This window comes from Sinocyclocheilus rhinocerous, unplaced genomic scaffold, assembly GCF_001515625.1.
Source record: "Sinocyclocheilus rhinocerous isolate Xijiao unplaced genomic scaffold, SAMN03320098_v1.1 scaffold1099, whole genome shotgun sequence".
In the NCBI taxonomy this organism is placed as follows: domain Eukaryota; kingdom Metazoa; phylum Chordata; class Actinopteri; order Cypriniformes; family Cyprinidae; genus Sinocyclocheilus; species Sinocyclocheilus rhinocerous.
In genome coordinates, this window is record NW_015634461.1 from 185,447 (window position 1) to 208,485 (window position 23,039).

Consider the following 23,039-nt stretch of genomic DNA (forward strand, 5'->3'; position numbering starts at 1 on the left):
AAATTAGGGGTGTAACGATACGCGTATTCGTATTGAACCGTTCGGTACGAGGCTTTCGGTTCAGTACGCATTACAAACAGAACTATTAGATTATTTGGACTAATCCCATTCCATTTGGAAAATGAAAGAGCTTAAAGTGTGTGAAATATAATGTTCTCAGTGCCCCCGTGCTCAACAAGACAGCCCAAACGATGTAGACAACGTGCTGTCTGCCCAGTGGCATAATGTTAGCGGACGGGAACGCAGGACATGCACTCCGAAAGGCCCCACGGTAAACTCACCTTCCTGAGCTGCGTCGAAAGACAATGATCTTGTATTGACGATAGCCAGAGATATTGTCAAAAACATCAATTATTGGCAATATTAAGAGGATTTGGGATTTCCAATTAATGTAGGCCTGTTACATTCTTATTAGGCCTATTATTATTATTATTATGAAGTTACTTTTATTATTAAATTAAAATCACAATTAATTTGCCCCGCAATAATGACCAAATAACTGACGTGCTGCAAGGATAACAAAAGATTAGGCTATATATTTACTCCTCAATTAAAATGTTTTAAAAAAGGTATTTTAAAACAGGTATATACAATGAATTACAGGCCTATGATTAAAATATTAACACTTCAGTCATCAATAAAAATCAATGAAATATAATGTTCAATATATTCAAGCACCGACTTTCAAAAACAACCTGTTTAAAGGGGTCATATGATGCGATTTCAATTTTTCCTTTCTCTTTGGAGTGTTACAAGCTCTTGGTGCATAAAGAAGATCTGTAAAGTTGCATGTTTCTTCTCACTTTTTTCCACTATGTAATATTAGAAATATTAAGGGAATAAATAAAGAGTTAGCTATATACAGTTATCATCATATGTTGAAGTAGATTCGTCTCGTCGTCTCTGAGAGAATATGCGGCGTCAGATGCAGAAAGCTCCATCATTACATTTTTACTTTCACTTTCTGTATAGTGAATTGACTGAGATTAAGAAGTTCATCGGCGTAACTCTTGAGCAAAGTTTGCACATTGCTTGTGTGGCTTGCCTTTATGGTTTAAAACAGAAATATTTCCAACACTGCGACGTAACCAACTACCCCTGTACTGAACGTACCGAACCGTGACACCACTGTGTCTTATCGAACCGAACCCTTAATATATGAAGAATATGAAGAAGAAATATAAATAAATAAATATATTCATATATACATACACACACAAATATACATACATACACACACACAAACACAATAAATAAATATAAAATATATATGTCTACATACATACATGTGCACATACACAAGAAATATACATACATACATAAATATTATATTTAGACGACATAAAATAAATAAGTATTAAATATTAATAAAAAATAAATATTAAGATGACATTTAGACGTTTTAAATGCTAAATACTAGGGCTGGTCCGAATACCATTTTTTGAGCTTCAAAGCTTCGGTAGTAACCAACACCGAATTTGCGAAGCTTCGGAGGGAGGGGGCTGAACATATTCTTCTCTCTAATAAAGGCAGGAATCTCTGTGTGTCTGTCTGTCTGTTTGCATTTTTATTATGTCGAGAACCGAGAAACCGTCGAGAAAGTTTTGAGTGTGGTTGAGCATATTGATTATCTTAAAAAACTTTAAAATAATCAAGACTAAAAAATAAAATAAAGTTTGGATTATATAAATATAACAAAAGTTTATATCATATACAATATTAACATAAGGATACATATTTAATTTCCTCTAAAACATTAATAAAATGCCACATGTAAATTGTTTTGGAAAAAAATGCATTAGAATTTTTACATTTGCAAAATTAAAACAAAACATGTCAATACCATGTGTGTCGGGATCACTCATAAAATGTAAATTATCATTATATATAACTGATTCACAAAATCCGAATCAAATCCCCTCGAATCAAACTCCGACTGTGACCTGACTCAAAACACATACAGCAGAACAAATGACTTCATAATAACTTGACAAAGAGTGGCAGCCAATTCAATCAAGTATAATAAATTAGATGTAGCTATATTAGCAGGGAAGGCGGGCCAGGAATTGAAAGGACAATAATTTACTGTATGACAGGTAGTGAAGGACCTGTTTTTTTGGACGCGGCAGAGCCATTTCTCCTGGCCTGTCTGAGGCAGGGTTATTAATTAGCACTGAATGGAGAGTTAATGGGCACTCTGAGCGAACTCTTTTGGCGTCACCATGGTGACTCGAGGCTGAAAGAGCAGCTGAGGAGGGAGCGTGGCGGTATCCGTGAAGAAAGTTGTTCGCAGAAGAACTCTGGATGCCAATAAAAATCTCTGCGCTGACAGAACGACCGCAGCACGCGGCAGGGGTCTTCATTAAGCGCTGACACGGGGCGACTTCAAGCGCACAAATGCCACTGGATTCCAGCGTAAATAAAGCATCACAACTGGTCTTAGATCAGACAACAACAAAGAGCATTTCTATGGATTCTGGAGATGAATTTAACAGACATAGTTATTACAGATTTAGAAAAATCTAACTGGCAATCACTTACTGATGCAATATATAGTCTGCCTGTATATCAATAAACAAATAGATGCACACACACACAATCACAAGGAGACTTCAAGACAAGTGTGGAATAAGCAAGACTCTCCCAATATCTCCCAACCCAAATTCAGAGAATCAAGTTGAGGGCTTTTCCACCAAGGACAGTGTGTATTATTCATCCTCAAATAAATAAACCAGGGGCAACAGCGCTGCCAAAGGCCCCAGATAGCTTACCGCATATCAAAATAAACATTAGATCCATAAACTCGCCGGCAAGTATTTCTGCTGCTCCACTAAAATAGAGACATACATTCAACCTGCCTGTATCAATCTGTGTGATGTGAAAAAATAACATCTTGACAAATACTATCATGTCCAAGCAAACAGGGAAATACCTACCGCATTTCTACAATAGCTGACTACAGAAAACTCTACAGCTTATGGCTAATGGGTTTTCATGCCTTTTTGCATGCATCTTTTACAGCACATCTCGAGGATCCTTCTAGTTAAACAACAGGGTGTAAATGTGATGATTTAGACATTTGGAATAGACAACATTCAACAAAGCAAAGCTATTAAATGTTATTTTATTTTGCATTATGCTTATCAACATCCCTTAATCATGGTAAAAATCTCTGTCATTTTTACTCTGTAATTTGATTTACTCTGTAAATCATGAGGTTTCATAAACAGAAAGCAACAGTAATATGATAAAAGACTAATAATAATAATAATAATAATAATAATAATGGCTCTAAAAAGTAAAAAAAAAATAATATTTTAAGAAAAATGTCTAAAAAGTAAAAAATATAAAATAATAATAATTATTATTATTATTATCATCATCATCATAATTAATAATAATAATAAAAGTATTGATACAATTACAAGTAAAAAATTAAATAAAAATAATATTACATTTTAATACAATTAAAATTAAAGTTATTAATAATAATAATAATGACTATAAATCTTCTTCCAAGTAGCTCCTTAGCTTAGCTGTAGGCTGTTTACAAATACCAAAATGGCTTCAAAGTGGCTGATCCTATCGGATTTTACAGCCGGACCCATCCGTTTTATAAGGGATAAATATTTTATCCGTTTACTTTGGAATCCGACAGAACGTTCCACAGCACTGACATCAAGAAGCTCATTAGAATTCCGCTCATGGCACGGCCACAGCGCTCTGAAATAAGGGTCAGTCCATCTCAAGCGAAACAGAAAGCTCCATACAAGCCCGAGATATGGGTTTGGCTTCATCTTGTTTTCTCAGAGCTGCTGTTCACTCAAGTGGTTCTTCATGGCGCTCCGAAGCGAGCTCTATTTTCCCAGCGACTGCACCCGGCAGGTGGATAAAGAGAATCAGGCTCAAGTCAAGTGAGAGCTGCTGTTGGGAAAGAGGCGGTGGTGGGTTTCTCTCGTCGTGTGATTTGACAAATCTGATCATTTAGAGGCAGAGAGAGAAGAATGAAACACAGAATGTGGGAAAGGCGGATCGTAAGGATCCAGTTTCACTATTTGCGAAGTAAACGTTCATGGCATGTTCATGTGCAGACAAATCAGAGAGAAAGCTGATATCCAGTGAGCAAACTGAAGGCACCATTACAAAGAAACGGTTACGGTTTAAACACAATTTATGCTTTATGGATGGGTCATGTTGTGTAATTTCAGATAACAATAACTCATCTTTTTTTTTTTTTCAAATGAAAAATAATATCACTACTATTAATATTAAAAATAAATAATATTTTTAAATGTTATAAGTGTATTTATTTAAACTTTAGTTATCACAGTAAACAGAAACATTTTCAAATAAATGAAAAAAAATAATTTCTATAATCTCTAAAAAAAATAATCTCTCTCTCTATATATATAAAATTATTTAAACAATTTTATTATTATTTATTATATTAAATATTATTATTATTTATATAATGAAAGTAAACCAAGCCAGTGTTCCAGAGGGTTTAAAGCAGAAATGATGCTCATGAATTGCATTAATAATTCAATAAAAGCCCATCTGAGCTATAAATTGTCCATTAAGCAGTGAGACTACTTTTCTAGGTGATTGAACTTCTGGTTATGCATTACCAAAACAATTCCTTTGGGTAAACACTACTTTATTAACCTTTTTTCAGTATTCTTGCAATATTGTGTACAAATTACTAAATTATTGTCAATTACAAAGCAAGTAATTCTCTCTTATAGTTGTGTGGCTATACTTCCAATACAAAAAAATTGTATTATTGCATTGTCCCATGCACCTGAATTTTAAGTCAGCACAATTTTCATCAAAAGTGTGGAGGAAAAAAAAAAACAGACGTGGCAATCAACATTAAGGATGCAGTCAATACAAAACTCACATTGAACCTGGAAGAGTCTCCTGAGCTATAAAAGAGCAATCTCTGAGCAATAACATTTTCAAATCATCACAGATCCATCAGTGAGTGTGTGGGTGGGCTGAAAGACTCCTGCTGAGGATGTGAACGGCTCTTAAAGTGGGATGTTTACAGAACACCTGCTCTGATGGTATGAGAGTGTGTGTGGTCCGCCATCATCAGCTGCACCAACACAAGCGCACTATAAGTAGCTACTAGACTGGAAAAGAAAACCGCTTTGATTCCCACAGAACAAGACCAACAAACAAGACAGACGGAGGTACGCAGAAAATAGTTTAGGGACACACAATGTTAAAATTCTGGCCAATTCTGAGAAAAAAAAGAATAAATAAATAATTTAATATTATGAAAAAAATAAATAATATATATAAAATTACAAATAATTAATATTTAATATAGATTACAAATATATACTGTATATGTATATAAATTACAAATAAAAATCAGTCATTCTAAATTGCAATTTTTTTGCAATAAATAAATGAAAATGCACTAAAACATTAAAAAAATGTATAAATAAATAAAATTGAAATACACTAAAAATCTAATCAAGAATTATTTTCATATAGGCATCTCATATTAATTAAAAAATAATAAACAAATTAATTTAAAAAAAATCCATAATTAATAAAATCTAATATAACTGACAATAATAATTCTGATATATTGAGCATCCTTAATAAGTCAAGTCGACATACAGACAGACTTCATTCCACAACCATATATGACTTACTTTCTTTGAATGTACTGGTTACTTTTTTCTGAATAATTAAAGTAAATGGGGACTCGAGCTACAAAATGATAAAAAAGCATCATAAAAATATGCTTTGTCAAAAAAGATAAAAATAAGGCAACTACGAAAGGATATCCCGAGGCAAAAACACCATATCTGAATGTATAGGGACAGCGAAGAGCAACATTTTTGAAATATGCCCTAAATTTCAATCTGTTCCTCACATAAAGCTATCATATAACTTCAGAAGACTTCGAATATAGCACACGAGTCATGTACATACTACTTCTAAGATACTTTTATGGTCCTTTTTAGTAATTCCAGAGCAGAAGTCTCCAGCCTCTTTCTCTCTCAAGAGAGACGCATGAGAATAGCACTGCAGCGACTGATGTTCAGCAGTCCCTCCGGAGTGTGTGTGTGTGTACACATGAAGCAAACTCGCACATATGTAGTCTCTAGCGTCAGCTCACAGCTCGCTCTCTCTGCCCCTCCTCCTCTCATTCCTTGGGTCTTTTAAAGTGAGGCCCATCACAGTCGAGCTGCCCTTTTCTCATTGATTTAGGAGCTTGTTCTCAGTGGCTTCAGAAGGAGAAGGAGGCGGTGGTATAGTACGGGTTTACACCGAACATCTCAGCAGCAGGAAGAGGCTGACAGACAAAAGCCCTTCAGAGAGAGCAGGTCTCCTAAAACACAATACAAACACTTAATACCGAGGCTCGGCCTCGCAATGAACCTGCTTCACAAACCTGACATATTGAGTTGTACCTTCACGATAGGAAACCAGGTCTCGTTGGATGGGTCTGAACTAGTTGTTGGCTGATAAAGACGCGACAGGCAGTACAGTGGTTTTTACTGTGTAAAGGATACTCTTAGGCAACGAGAAGAAAGACAACAACATTTAAAACCTGGAGCAGTTCAAGAACTAAAAACTGCTTAGAATGTGTAACTACAACTATACATTTAAAGGAATAGTTAATTTAAATGAAATTTTGCTGAACATGTATTCACCCTCAGGCCATCCAAAATGCAGATGAGTTTGTTTCTTCATCAGAACAGATTTGGAGAAATGTACCATTACATGCTTGCTTACCAATGGATCCTCTGCAGCGAATGGGTGCCGACAGAATGAGAGTCCAAACAGCTGATAAAAACATCACAATAATCCACAAGTAATCCACACCACTCCAGTCCATCATTACCCATTTTGTGAAGTATTGGCATCGGCTATCAGCCAAAACGAGTTGAAAAATATTGGCATATCGGATATCGGCAAAAATCCAATATCGTGCATCCCTACGCAGAAACCTTCAAGTGAATGGTAATCTGAGATAAGAGGCCAACCAAAGTATCGACAGGAACAATGCCAAGATACACTCTTGCCTCTTTTAAGAAGACCACAGCTAACTGTGAGTATGGTTCATGTTTTGGGCCCCGTTTACATCCTATTTAGTGCTGCCGTCATGATTAAACCACCAGAGTTCAGACAATGTTAATACCAAGGGTAAACATCAGTGTATGGACTATCAGCATAAAATCATAGATGCTTCCCATAAAGCCCCAACATTCTTCAAAGAACAAAAGTGTGCTGGTCTCCAATTCCGCACTCTGTTATTCTATAGAACAAAGGCTTTTAAAACAACACCAATTAACACTCACACCTCAAAGCGCTCTAACCCATAGGGAGTCATCTAATCAAACAAAGTTAATAATACCCACACTTTCTCTCGCTGTCCTGTGCCTGTGCTTCCTACCTGACCGCCATCATTAGCTCGAGAAGGTTAAACGGGTTCTAGAAGCGCCACGAGTCCCAGAGGAGCCCAAACTGGGTCAGTGGTGAATATCTGTTCGATACAGGCTCTGCGCTGCAGGTTTTTTAAAATTGTGCTGCAGTCTCTCCGGTTTTGATCTGAACAATCTTTGATTACTTCTTATTTTCAGGCAAATGTAAATTAATTTCCAACAGCGCAGCGAGCACACATCCTTAATTAAAACGCAGCTGAGGCATTAGGAAATAAATAACTGATTCCAAGCAGAACAAGGAAAACAGTAACTTACACACGCACACACTTAAACAGCATGCTTTCCTCTGCACTTCCACAACTGCAAATTCACCTTGTTTAAATTCACCATTTAAACTATGGTTGCCAAAGTAATTCAATAGTTTAGTGTGATAATGAACTTATTAACAAACTCATGCAGAAACTTCAACAAGAGTTGGAGGTGATTGTCATTAAAAATCTGATCCCAGCCTAAAGACCCATTCCTCCTAGAACAATAACTCAAATAACTACATTAACATCCAGAATGGGTTTTCAAAGTGCGGAACACATTCTGAAAAGGATTCCAATGATGCATTATTGCTATAGTTGTCATACAGACGTTGCTATTCTTTCAGAATTAGAACGATTATTAGAATTTTATGGTTATAGTTATCGTCCTTAGTGCAAATAAGTCTTAGAACAATAAAAAAAAAAACATTACCCATCATACACTACATGATTTTCTGTTAAATCTGTAAATTCCGACTGATCAAAATTTCCAGAACGGATCACGGTAACGACAGTAACACACCCTGACTGCAAATTTGACCAAAAATTTGACATCATGCTTGCATTAAACACTTAGACAGAGCATTAAACTTTCAGTTGAACTGCTTTTAAATTAAAAACGGGGCTTTAATGGTTAACGATGAAAAACAGTGATACAAAATGGCCAAAGGCGTTTTTTAAAGGAGATCTATTATGCCCATTTTTTCAATAAGCAATACAAGTCTCAGGTATCCCCAGAATATGTCTGTGAAGTTTCAGCTCAAAATACCTCACAGATCATTTATTATATCATTTTGAAAATGCCTATTTTGAGTGGAAGCAGAAACACGCGGTTTTGTGCATGTCTCTTTAAATGCAAATGAGCTGCTGCTCCCCGCCCCCTTTTCCAGGATAGTGCTGTGCCTTTACAGCTCGTTCCTCAGATACTCTGCTAAAAAACATCTATGTGAAAACATTTATGTGAAAATATTAGATCTGTGTGGCAGCAGCGTAATAAGTAAATAAATCAATAAATCCACTGCTCTCTTGTCTCCTCTGAGGCTTGGACTCAGTGATCTGTGCGGGTCAGCGCGGTCAAAGACAGAACAGATAACATGCTTTGCTCAAAGTTTTGCCATGGCGTTAGAACTGGTACACGGTTGTCGCTTGCGAAAACAGAAAATTGCAGATTAAAGTCCCCATGAAATCAAAATTAAAGTTTTTTGGGTGTTAGTATCAATATGTTGTGTTTCTAAGCATTTCAGGGGACCTTTAAGGAGTGGTAATATTATAATAAGATCCTTTTTCTACGTCACGGGGGGAGCGAAATCTGAGCGGCTCATTTGTTTCACAAGCTTGCAGTGAAAGGCTTACCAAAACAAATTTACTTGGTTGTTCTTTTTCACATTTTCTGGGTTTGTAGATGCACCGGGGGCCCGATAATAGCACTTGCACGGAAAAAGTCACCTTTAACACTTTACAGCCCAAATTTGGACTAGTGTATATCAGTGCACCACTAGTTTATAAAGTCTGACTGTGTGTGCATGAATGGTTCGGAAAAGACCCGCAAACAACAGCGCTGTCTCTATTTTGACTAGAAAAGAACCAGGAACAGGTGGACAGGGACCTAATGGCGCTTTTCCACTGCGTGGTACGACTCGGCTCGGCACGGCTCAGTACGGTACGACACGGCTCGGTTTGCGTTTCCACTGCAGTTCAGTACCGTTTTAGAGTGGGCGGGATTATTCACATGTCGTTATAGTTGCGCCGCCTCTATTGCCGCGACTCCTGAAAAACTTTTTCATTCCGCGTCGCCCCATCAAGCTCGCTGGATCCACTCCTCTGCTATCAACGAGAGGAGCGTCTCTGTACTTCCTCAACAGACAACTTTTTGGTTGTTAAAAAAGGTGCGCTCGTTCAAAACAGTTGCGTTCGATCCTTCGCTGGCTGTGCTGATTTAAGTCTAGCGGTTCTGTTGTGTTTGTGTCGCAAGTTCAGTGACGCAGGTAGTGACGATTCTCTCCGGCCAATCCGTGATCAGCAGAATTTACACGTCACGTTTTGGTAACGGTACGGTTCACTTGGAACCTCAACCGAGGTGGTACTAAAAAAGGACCAGGTACTGTACCCGGTGGAAAACCCCCCAAAAGTGAACCGTACCGAGCCGTACCATGCAGTGGAAAAGCGCCATAAGAGGCTCCAAGGTCCTATTACAAACACCAACTGGATTTTACTTTCTTTCTTTTTTGGCGTAGGTCAAAGGAATGATCTTATATAAAAAATAATCTCTAGGTGGAGCTCATGCTGGGTGGATCATGAAGCTTAGGAACTAGCTGTCTATGGCTTCGTTTTCATCTCCATCTCTGTTTTTTATCCTTTATTTCTCATTCTCCCCTGTCTGCGACTGCCCCTTCCATTAGAGTCCAACTCTCTTCTTCCACGCTGTTCCTTTTATCTCTTCTCAGCAGGCGCTCAGAATGGCTTTAAAGAAATGTATGCTCAAACTCTCTGGATGGGAGGGGAAGAAAACATACCCTGGTCCTCAAAGCGAGCGGAATAAACTACTCAGGAACCGTTAATAAACTGACATCTCTGTTATCTATCACTGTCGTCATGGCAAAATTGCACTGGGAAAGTAAATTGTTTTTTCAGTGGATAAATCCATCATAACATAAAAAAAGAACAACAATGAAAGAGAGACATTGTAGCTTGAGGGTTTAAAAGGAGGGCTACATGTGTGTCAGGGTCTAAAGAAACCAATACTTTGGTGAGACCTTGGAGAGACATTAATCAAAACATCTATGATTCAATTATGAAAATAAATTGTAAAAAACAAAGAACATTTTGACATTTTAGTGATCCTGAGATGCTACAAAGGGAAAAACTCACACAAAAATGATAATTGTCATCATTTATTACTGTACGAACACAAAAGGAAAAGATCTGAAGAATGCCGAGGTTCAAAAAACACTGGATTCAATTGGCATGCATTGTATAAACAAAAAACAGACATTTCTCAATATTCTTTTGTATTCTGCAGAAAGTTAGTCACATGGGTTTAATAGAGATGAGGGTGGAAAAAAAAGACAATTTTCATTTTTAGGCAAACTAACCCTTGAAGACCGTTTCACATGACTTGCATCAGAGATTCAGCGCATTTACCAAAACAAGTCATTTTAACCACAACATGAACAACATGAAGTGCTGCAGGAGGTTAAAAGTTTAGCGAATAATTGGTTCAAAAGTTATGGTCACTCCACAGAGGTCAATGCAGCTTGAGTCATGTGGAACAGCCTCCACAATGCATTTGAAATGTAGAAAATTAGTCATTTCAATTTAGCAAATGTATATTAAAGCAATAAGCCCCAAGAAGCAGTGGTTTACAGTGAATTTATAACGGCTAAGGGGCGTTGTTAGGCACGATGCAAAGCGGAGTTCCTAAAACCCCCTTAGCTGTTATAAATTCATTGTAAACCACGGCTTCACGGAGCTTATTGCTTTTATAAAACGGTTATTCCATATACATAGTTAGGTTTCACAGAATAAAACAGAGCAAGTAAAGTGTAATGATATTAATAAAAACAGTATTCTTCCACCAAACAATGTAGTTCCTCAGAAACAGTTGTGGTTGCAACAAGGTGGTTGCCAAGCAACACACCAAGTAAACAAAGGTGTATGTTTGTAGAGTAATTTACAACAGCTTCGAACACGGCTCAACCAATCAGAATCAAGGACCGGAACAATCTGTTTTACAATATAATTTAATAACTGGAAGCCAAAAGGAAAGCTTAGTTAAACAACCAATGAGGTGTCATCCACCCAAGACGCTTCCTGGAAAGTCTGAAAAAAAAAAAGAAAAGAAGACTTTCTTTCGGCAATAACGTTCCTAGAGTAGAGGGCACCAGTGACTAAGTCTGTTCAATTCATCATTTGCATTTCAAGAATCTCAAAGTCGCATCTGCAATTCCCAAACTCAGGCGAGGCTGCAATATTTTCGTTGCTTTTGACACCCACGTAATCTAACAAAAAGACTATGACTCACAGCTCCGAGAGGCTCTCCTCTGAGGATTCTGGGTGAGATATGCTAGAAAGGAAGGTTAACCACTATAACTGAGGTTCAGAATAATCTGCATTTAAAAGCGCAGCTTCTATTTCCCCGTCGATGTGTGTATAAACGGGCCCTTGGCTTTCATTAATACAGCACATCCTGAAACGACACCGGAGTTTCATGGGACAAAAGCGAGCCTCCGAACCCCCCCGGACAACAGAATTGGTCACGGCCAATCATTCTCTTCCTCGCCGAGGTTCCGGATATACACCGTGGCCATCAATCACGGCCTCGGCTGCGGAAAAGGGGAAATAAGGGGGAGCGAGCGCTTTCCGTAGGTTACCAGGGAGCCGTACGTGACGTTAAATTCCCCCCAACGCTTTTCAATTACATGCCGTAATTCACCGTCAGGGCCAATATGATGACAGAGATCGTAACAATGAATACAGGAAGAATACAGTAAACAGATTCAAAACTTTGCTGGCGGCTCAAATCTTATGTTACACAGGAAGATAGCATCTTACACCAACAAGGTCATTCTAAAGCCTTCACAAGACAAATAGAGTTAAGTATTGCAGTTTTTGTGAAAATGCTGTTTGCTAGCATTATATGTTACAATAGTCCTTAATTGGAGTAGATGTATAGTAGTATTTCAATATTTTCAATATACAGAGTTTTGCTGGATAAGCTGAGACACTGGTCCTCACTAATGAAACATTTATATATTGATTTCATGAGAAGATGCCAGAATAGTTTTACAAACAATGGAATTAGGCGCATTAGGCGTTTGCAAAAGTATCTTACATGACTTGTTGCATTAACTGTAATGTGACAATTTGCGATGAACTATTTACATAGAAATTAGGCAATTGAGCATTGTATTTGTGTAAATTGATCATGAAAGCATTTTTATGTAAACCACTGCATTGAAATGAAAACAATTTAAGCAAAAATGCTGTATGAACCATTTACACTAGGGCTGCACGATAAATCGCATGCGATATTTAATGCGCATCTTGTCAGTAAAGCCGGTTCTGTAATCAGCGGTAAATCTCCATCACCTGCGGGCTTTCACATGGAGCAGCATTAACTACACAGAGCCGTTGTTCACTGACAAGCTGCGCAAAACATGCGCAAAATATGATCGTGGTTTCTCCATGTGAAAGCCCGCAGGTGATGGAGATTTACCGCTGATTACAGAACCGGCTTTACTGACAAGATGCGCGTTAAATATCGCATGCGATTTATCGTGCAGCCCTAATTTACACATATATATAGTATATATATTTATTTAATGCCATGTCAGCATCAAAGGCTATTTTTATGGCAAAAACTATTAAAAAAAATACAAGTATACTATTTACACATAAATTTGCCCATTGAACTTTGTATTGGTGTAAATATTGTTCATTAAAAGCATTCTTAGGCAAAAATTTAATTGCATTTAATGCAGCATTCTAAGCAAATAATACTTTTATGAATAATTTACACAAATTCAAGTTGATGGATGAGGTCCATTGCATGCACTGTATTTCTAGCTCTCGCAGTCTTATTTTAACGTCAAATTTTATAGCATCTAGTATATGTTATTCTCATTTAGGCCAAAATACAGACTCTTTCAACCCCTTTCTATACACACACACACACACACACACACACACACACACACAGAGTACAGCCACCCACCCAGGGCCATATTTACACAGGCAGTTCAGACAGATGAACAGCTCTTCCTATTGGCTTCCTGCATAACGCACAATAGCTTCCCCAAAGGAAAACTCATCAATATAACCCACTGTGGCCCTGAGCAAACCTCTGAAAACACAAAAAGAACATCACTAAATTCACCGGCTCTTTAAATACGTGAAACAAAGTTCACCCGTCAAAAGTCCAAATCAATCTACACAAAATGAATTTCCTGTTCTACTGAATATTTGTTAATGTCAATGTCAAAATGGAGACACTGTTTAGGGTCCTGTTGCAGATAATTTAGCTTTAAATTATGGCAATAGCTAAAGCAGTAATTTAATACTGGATAAAGTGTATATAAAACACATTAAAGCAACAATATCAAATAATAACAACATCAGAAATGTCACTATTGGGAGAGATGAAGATACTTTGGAGGGGTGATCTTGACCTTCAACCTCAACACCTCAGTTCTCATCTTCAAAACGAAATGTTTCGGGAGGGAAAGCCACATTCAGATCTGACACCATTCTGATTTAAAACCCACTTTACACCATCAAATCAATTAATACGAGATAAAAATCAAGCCGCACTCTACATTTCTCTTCAAATTAGGGTGAATGTTGTTTAAAGGGCACTTTAATGTGCTTCATTACAGTTTATTTTATATATTAATAGCCACCGGATGATCAAGGGCATAGCTAATGTCTTAGCAAGAAGAGATGTGAAGTCCACTTCTCCTAGATTTAATTAGACCACATTCAGAACGGGACAAACTATCCACTGGCTAATGCTCAGTCACCTGCTCTGCCCTGAGGGAACACTTGAACCGAAGACCCTGGTTTGTTTAGTGCACCATTTGTGCCCCTTAAAAAAGAAGCATACACACACACACACACACACAGTAACCTGCCACTATCCAGCTCCAAACAGAAGAGTGTGTGTGTGTGTGTGTGTGTGTGTGTGTGTGTGTGTGTGTGTGCGAGAAAGAGAAAGACAGGAATCTTGGTTAATTATCACCCGCCTGCTGTCACAACCATAAGTCTCAGCGACACCGCTACTGCCAACAGCACACTCGCAGGCTTATTAAAGCGCATGTGCGTCTGTGTGTGTAATTGATGTATGCACAGCAAGGACGATGCCCTAAGAACCCGACAGAATACAGCCAATGATTAAATCACGTCCTGGCCCTCATATACGCCACAGACAGACATTACACGCTAACGCCGGGGGGGGAAGAAAAACACACAATTTATGCGTTTCATCCAGGGGAAGGGTTAATCAGCATCCCCTGGGAGTTGCTGCGTGTTTGATGGATGTGTCCTGCCAATAAAACTCCATGTATATACTCCATGTACTCCTGACATGCCTTCAATCATGTCTAATTAGCAAAAACAGCAATTTCTTTCAGATGCGAGTCTACATACAGCGGCGGACGCCTGCTTCCGAGATAAACCCTGCGAAATATTTGCGATCTGCTGCTACTTGAGGATGAAATTAATTGGCTTCCTGACAACGCAATGAGGAAAACAACACTATCATTAAATTAATTCCCATCAGCAGGCACTCTGGAATCTGTGCTGCTGTCATTCATAGAATACTACAAATACTTGCATGATTATTTATTAAATTGAATAATTCTTTCAGCATTTGGATCAATATTAAGTTAGTTATGGAGAGTTCAAACTCTATTTTTATCACTATTTTATGACTTACCTCCTTTAGGTGCACACCAGGAAATGCCAGTTTGAAAGAATTCGACTTCATCAAAAAGTATTTTTACATATCAGAGGGATGGCAACAATTAGTTGCTTCTTATTCACAAAATGTAACTCAAAAAAGGAAAGAGCAAGAACGCTAGGTCTAATACGAAGAACAAGAGCAGAAAGTTCTCCCAAAAATGGGCCATGATGTTCCAAAACCAACAAACAAACCAGAGCCTCGGGCAAACAGCCCACATGGAGTTACCAACTTTTTAATAATTCCACAACAATTTGTAACCTACTTGGGTTTCAAACTCTGCTCCACAGCACCAACATTACCTCTTTTAGGGTCAAGCGAAGCCCGTCTCATCCCTGACATACCACCAAACCCACCAATCAGAGATCAATTACCATGTCAGCCCATTGCTTTTACTTTCAAAAGGCCAGCTTAAAAGACTTGGCTCTATCTGGAAGTCAGTACTAAATCGGCAAAATAAAGAATAGTTACGTTTCTTAAAATATGGAGGCATCTCAATCTTCTGAACCACTTTATGCATCATGTTAAAAGGGATAATTCACCCCAAAAAAATTAATGTTCTTTGATTATGTATTCACCCTTAAGTCTTTCCAAACCTGTTTGAGGAACACAAAAGAAGATATTTCGAAAAATGTCTTTTAAAAAAAAGTCAGTAGAGTGCAAATAATGTTGTTTTGGACCCCACTGACTTCTACTAAATGGGCAAAACTCTATTCAAAATACCCACTTTTGAGTTTGAGAAAGTAAATGATGACTGAATTTTCATTTTCGAGTGAACTCAAGTGGACTTTCATAGACAGGCAGGTCAAAGTGGGCTGTTCCTAGCTGAGACATGATACACACGATGGCTACAAGTGATTCATTAGCAGGTAGAGAACAAATCAGGTGGTGTACACAGCCCAGAAGGTACAACATGATCAAATTAAACCAATTAATCACCGTTTTAGAGACAGCAAAGGTTCTCTTCCATTATTCATAGCCTCCTGCTTAACCCAATGGGAAAACCACAGCACTTACAGAAGGGGGTGAACAGGAGTGATCGCTATTCGACATAGAACAGATGCTGAGTTTGTAAGGACAAATCATCAAATAATCAGGATAATGCAGTCGGTGTGGAACAAAAAAGTTGAACATCTAGGTCGTGTACCAGACACATCAATCCATAGGATCAACTTTAACAATGTGGAAAGAGCAGTGTATTGGATTTTTGGATGATGATTTGAACTATACAACTAGAGATGGTTTATGTCTTGTTCAGGTTCTCACAGACAGCTGTCAAGACCTTCAATCCATACAAAAGCCATGCATCTAAACCCTCACAGCAAGGGTCAAACACTGGGCTCCTCTCAGCAAGCTCTCTCCTGACCTCATTAAAATGATGCCTTCACAACAACCGTCCTCAATCTAAACATTCTTTATAAGCAAGCTCCAAAAAAGCCAAGAGAGGTGTTGGAGAAGCAATAACAACCAGCAAGAGTTCTCTATTCACCAAGACCGCAGAAGGAGAAATCAAGAGTGACCCCGTCTTTCAGGGAGGTGACCTTTCCCAGTGAGAGGCTGAGGGTGAGGGTCTGCCTAGTCAAACGCTATATTGAGAAGGACAAATACGTCTTCCTACTGCAAACAGCAACTCTCCTGCTGGAATTTTCCATCCTTTCCACACACATGGATCTCAGTGGCTCCACAAAACCAAACCGCAGGGTTTCAACACGCGTTCCAGGCTAAAAAGCATTTGCAAAATTAACTTTTAGACCTCTAGAACAACCAGATTTTTGAAAGAGATTATAGTTTTGTGCTTGCAAGGAAGCAATATATATATATATATATATATAAAATAACCAATGTTTTTAAAAAGATCTCACATCAAAAATATATAGTACGCTACGCTCCAACGGGAGTCAAGCCCGTATTCCTTACTAGTAACCATAGTGACAGTGACCAAAGTAAAATCAAAGATGGCAACGTGCATAAAACTGAAAGTCATATCACTTTCTGACACGACAAGAGTCCAATCGAGCCGCGAGTTCTTTTGTCAAATCTTCATTAACCAACAGCAGCTTTTAAAGTTTGGTGGAGAGCGGACTATTTGAATCGCGCGCAGAACACAAAACTGACGGGAGCGGCTACGGTGGAAAACTGACGGGATCTAAAACATTCAGATGACACGCAGCTCATTTCTCCATCACTGTAAGATACCGAAAACACATATGAAAACACGTAACACACGGTAGACACGCGTTTGTGCGCAAAGCGGCTCTCTCTCGCACTGTATGACGTGACAGACAACTAGTTGTCCAGTCCGGTTCCGTTCACACAGCGCGTGTGTTCCGAGAATGCGGTTGTGATTCCTGAAAATTTACAGGTGTGAGTTTGGTTACAGAATGCGGTTGTCACACCCGTAAATAACCGAACTGTGTGTGAACGTAACCGTATTAAGGACTCAAATACAGGACTGACAACCGTATTCTGCTGCTGTGTGAACGTGGCCTTATATAAAATGACAGTTTGTACCAGGGTTGGGCAAAACTCATTGGAAATGAAGAATTAGCTCCTTTCAATTGAATCAATTTGGCTGCAAGTTGAATTTGAATGACAGGAAGAAGTCCATCACAGGCAATGCATTCTGGGAAATGAAGTGTTGTTCCACCACAGTCCACAAAATTCGTTTAAAAAATATGAAGAAATGTATAAACTAAATTTCTATATGTGGCACTTAAATTATATTTACTTGTCCATAAAACCTTCAAACATCAGGGTTAAACATTTTTCAAACTTAAATCTTACTTTTCTAGTTAAAATTTGCTTGAATGCTGCACAACCTTGGTATTAAATTTCTGAAAAAACAGAGGTGTTAATTATAGGACCTAAAAACTCTGCATATAATAACCTAGAACACTCCCTAAGACTGTCCACATCATGAGTAGACACGCCCCTTACTGCTGATTGGCTACAAGTTTATTTTACTATTCGGCCCGAATCTGTTTTCTAAAGCATTTTTGAAAAATCGCTTACCCCACCTTTAAGTAAAGCTGTTTTAACTGCAAAAATCTGTGGAAAAGAAAGAATGCTTACAGCACACATAAAGAAATGTTCTAGTGGTTCAAGCTGTTTTAATGTCAGAAATCTGTGGACAACTCCTAAAAAAAAGATGAATTCAATAATCTCCCTGCAAAGCTTTATTATAGAATTTTTTCAAGCTGACAGTTTAACTCTCACTTGACTCAAATCTAACAATTCCAAGGCTCCACATTTAATAGGTTCAGTCGAGCATCTTTCCATCCAACCACAAACTGACACACTTCACAACTACATCTACAAGTACACATAGCATCAATCAGCCATAGGCGATCTAGAAGGTGAAAACTCCACAAACTGATAAGCAGCCAAGGGGAGAAACCAAACACTCTGTTGCCCACTGTCAGTCTCACTTAGACAAGAGCACAGATAGGACAGGATGAATGTGTTTGTCTTTGTGTTGGTTTCCTCTTCTCAACCAGCTGCAGGCAGCAAGAAAATGGCTTCGCGCATCATTCTCTCAAAGCGCCAGACCAAGAGAGTATGAGAGTGAGCGTAGAGATTCACAAATTTACCCTCGAGCCTTGTGAATGAGATCGGGCTGTTGATATCCCACTAGTAGCAGCAACGGGAGGGGGTCAGCTGGATGCGCTAAAATGTCATTCAATCATTCAGCCTGACATCGATGAGGATTAAGCTTGCTTTCAAGACCACAGACCCCCATCGCCTCACCCCAACCACACACACACAGCTAATGAGAGATGGAGATAGCTACAGATGTCTCCATTTGTGCCGTTTACCTGCTGTGCCAAAAGCAATTACGAAAGCATGACACTTGTGACCAGCCCCTGCCATTCTCAAAGTGGCATGAGAGATGGCAAACTGGTTTTCATCTGATAAACCTTTTACAGACTTCTATGATGCATTGGTGTTGGAATTTAACACAAGAACATTAGAACGTCTGTTGTACTTTGAGAGTTGCTGTACATTGGAAGACTGAAAAATCACTTACTGACATTACGTGCACAGAAATCAATGTTGCAAATTTTAAGTATCATTGACATGTGTCCTAAATGGAAATCTATATGTGCATGCATCACATTTATTTCAATGCAATGAAAAGCAGCATTTAGTGTATTCGTAATCGTAATGTAGTTTGATTCAAAGGTTTGCATAGCAATTATTTAATGCACCAAATCTTTCAAACTAAATTTTATTTGAATCAAGCACACTTTTTATATCAAGGCACCGTTTCAACTGAGCTGTCAATAAGATTACTAACAGCAAGTATATTTAGCTACTGAGAAACAGAAGTGTGAACAAAACAAGTCCGTAAGTGATGATTCTGATAAACCGTTGAGTGTCAAATCTAAACTAAAACCATAAAACCAAACAAGTGAAAGGTTCATTCTGTTAGACAAAACTTCACAAGGATTTTCCATCAAGCCTAAACAGAAAAACTACTTTGCAAATCCCTATAAAGCATTTTGTGAAAAGACTCTGAATATCCAACAAGTAGACTATCTTTGAAAGCGGATGTCTGGCTTAAGAAACTGTACGGCGTTAAAAACAAGTTCAATTTTTTAAAAACACATCTCAAGACTCCTGTATTCTCTTCCACTTCATCTATCCATTTCTGAATGCAAGAATGTATCCTGTATAACAGCCCTAAAGCTCTTTTTAATCCAAATTGAAATAAACTAGCTTTGTGCCACAAACGCATAGGCTAATTCGGTTTGACTTGACTTTTTTCCACTGATAAATCTACGAAACTCTATAAAGCATTGTGAATAGTCAGTTTACGAGCAGACTATCTTTAAGAGAGGACTTGTGGCTTGGCTTTAAAATCTGTGCGTCTGAAACCTCAGGGAAATGTGTTTCAAATAAACAAAAACTTATTTTCAGAGGGACGCCATGATTAGTAACTCGAAACTGGCCACATGTACAAAGCACCATTCAAGTCCTATCTAGAATACTTTAAAACACAGAAAAGAGAAAGACTCAACATATGCAATTTAGCTTTAAAAAAGCAATTGACTCTCAAACATCCCTACAACCATTATTTGGAACAATAAATACATCCGATTCCTATGCAAAAGGAGGAAAAAATTATTTTTATCTCCTTTTTTCAACATATGTCACCGTCTAAAGAAAATTATGTCAATTTCAGCCAAATAATGAACAAAAACAGCACAAATCTCTCCGGTCAAGACCTGTTTGGTGTGACTAAGGTGTCATTTTACAAATTCTCCTCAGAGCAATCTCAGTGGCAGCAGCTGAGGGAACTGATCTTCATTTGAGTCAGCCAGAAAATTCCCTTTCATCATTCCCAACAGTAAATGTTCCCCAATGTCTGAACCTGACCCTGTCATTACCATCAACAATCAATCATTAACCTCAGCTCTTCTTTTAGGTTCAGTCAAGAGTTTCCCCATCCCCTTGTTCTGGAACGGATGGATGGATGGATGAATGGATGAGGGGCAGTGGTGGCTTTCTACAAGTGCTCTTCTTTCCAATGCCTACTTACCAACAAAACCTCCAAATCTGTAATGGCTTATTCTCTCTCAAAAAAAATTAAGTTCACAATACACATGATAGTCAAAGCAACCTGGGGTGATCACCTAGTTATCAGTCACTAAATAGCAAGACAATGTATGACCCTTTGCAGAATTTAAACCTTCAAGCTTCTACCAACCCAGATGTAACCACTAAACCACAAAACATAACCACAGTAACTAGGCTGTGCAGGGCAGAATGGTAAACATCAGGGTAAGAATTAGGGTTGGTACAATGAGCTGGTAGAAACGGAAGATTAAATGGAAGATTAATAATTGCTGAACGTTATCGTTGGATTTGGCGATGCCGCGCTGCGCCCGTAAACGCGTCCACCGCAACGAACGAGAGAGACGGAACTTACCTTTATCCGCACCGCCGAACCGGAGAACGATGAGACTTGCGAAAAAAACAAGCAGCCGTGCCCCCCGCTCCGCCATCACTTTCTAAGGTAAAAAAAAAAAATACACAAAATAATCTCGGGGAAACGCACAAGTTATCCACTGTGTTTTCTGAGGTAAAGTTTTACCGACAAGGTGTTTTATACAAAAACGCTGAGCATCGTCCGCAACCGGCAAGATCTCGCGCTCCACCGGTGCCACAAAATAAACATTTAATTCTCCTGTAAGAGTCAAAGGCGAGAAGGCGAAGGTTCCGGGTGTTTTCTTGAACTTAAAACCCCGAAGAGGGCTTTTAAAGGAGGCATTAAGTCAATCCACAGCCGACCCACAAAGGCAGCGGCTGCAAATGGGTTCCGACGCGCTTCAGACCGACCGGCGTGTTTCTGGACGCGCGGAGAAAGACGCGTTCAACAGATTTAACGGAACCGCAGTGTAATATCCAACATAAGCACACGGCGTGTGGTGCTGGAGAGGATTGTAGTGGGCATTGGTCCGTGAAAAAGCAGGCGTGGATTCTCACAGGATTCGGGATTTTTTTTGGCCCGGGAAAGTCAAAAATCACAGCGTGTGGGTGCGTAATGCGCATGAGCACATCTGGATCCCGGTGTGTTGAGATGATTGCTAATTTAGGAATCACATTACTTTTGAACCACCGCATCTTAGTACATACTAATATATATATACACACACACACAAGCATAATTTCTGAAGCTACTGTGTTTTTGAGTAGCTAAATAAATTATTGCCACAGGATACAAGTTTTTCTACTTGATAAGTCAGTTGCAATGCTTATTTTAATCTTTAACTTTGAAATATGATTGTATGCAAATTATGATGTAGAACAAAACGTGAAAGGCTCTTCAAGTATTGTCCCAGACCTGATTTTACTCATAAATCAAAAGCCGCTATCAAAACCAAAAACCAATGGAAATTCCCGCGGGAAGCCATGGCGAATTAGGTTGCGAATTGACTTCATGACTAAAGAGCTCTATTTTGATCAGTTAAAAGGAGAAAACAAAGCAAAAACCTAAAAGTGCTTGGCAAGAGGCTGGTGGAAATGGATGTTGTGTATATGATTAGCTACTCATAGTGCCATCCACTGGTTTACATGCAGAACAGCACCTGAGGGCAAGCTAATGTAATCAACCATGACCAGTTTTTCATGTTAGACAGGCAGCAATAAAACAAAGTGTGCAGTAATGTCTTTAGATGTGTCCTCATTTTTGCTCACTCGTATAGTAAAATATGACATTGACCATGTAGTGAATAGTCAGTGAGAACGAGCGACACATTTCCAGACCACCATATTTGGAGATTGTCTAATTGACTTCACCATCAATTTTCTGTATTTATGTATAATTACATATAATGGTTGAAATGTGTCGATGTTCAATACAAAACTACATCCTTGGTATACTGCAGAGAGGTCACGTAATACATGTGATTACTGTAGGAGCTCAGGTGCCCTTGGGTCTTGAAATTCAGCGTTTAATCCAAGGGCACGGCGCACTTGCTTGTCTTCCCTGTGGGTGAACGGCTCATAAAGAATGTGTATGCTCACTAGGAACAAAGGGATACCTGTGTATGAGTCACACACACTGAATATGATTGAAGTGCAAAAAAGATGTCAGTCGTAATGAAGATAAAGTTTCTTTTGAATTCTGAATGACTACTGTACAACAAACTGACCAAAGCTGAGCTGGCCGTGGGTCATTTATCAAACTTCTCTGTGTTTTTGAAGAGGAAACAGAAGCTGTTCTTTCTCATCTTTTGAGGGCCGTATGTGGTGTAGATCTCCAGCGAGCCCTGACGATGCCAATTATTCAGCACTCTTTAGAAGTACGAGTGCTCACTTCACTCAGAATGGAGCCAGAATACGGCAGGGTGTTTTTTTGTT

At 38.6% G+C, this 23,039-nt stretch overlaps 1 protein-coding gene across 1 annotated transcript in view; it reads right to left on the minus strand.

Annotated features, from left to right (window-relative positions):
* Positions 1-21,630, minus strand: part of neo1b (neogenin 1b) — a 147,174-nt gene extending 125,544 nt beyond the window's left edge. Inside the window, exon 1 of the mRNA XM_016559457.1 lies at positions 21,106-21,630. Coding sequence (XP_016414943.1) covers positions 21,106-21,181 — 76 coding nt within the window. The 5' untranslated portion in view covers positions 21,182-21,630. The remainder of the gene's footprint in view (positions 1-21,105) is intronic.
* Positions 21,631-23,039: the final 1,409 nt, after the last annotated feature.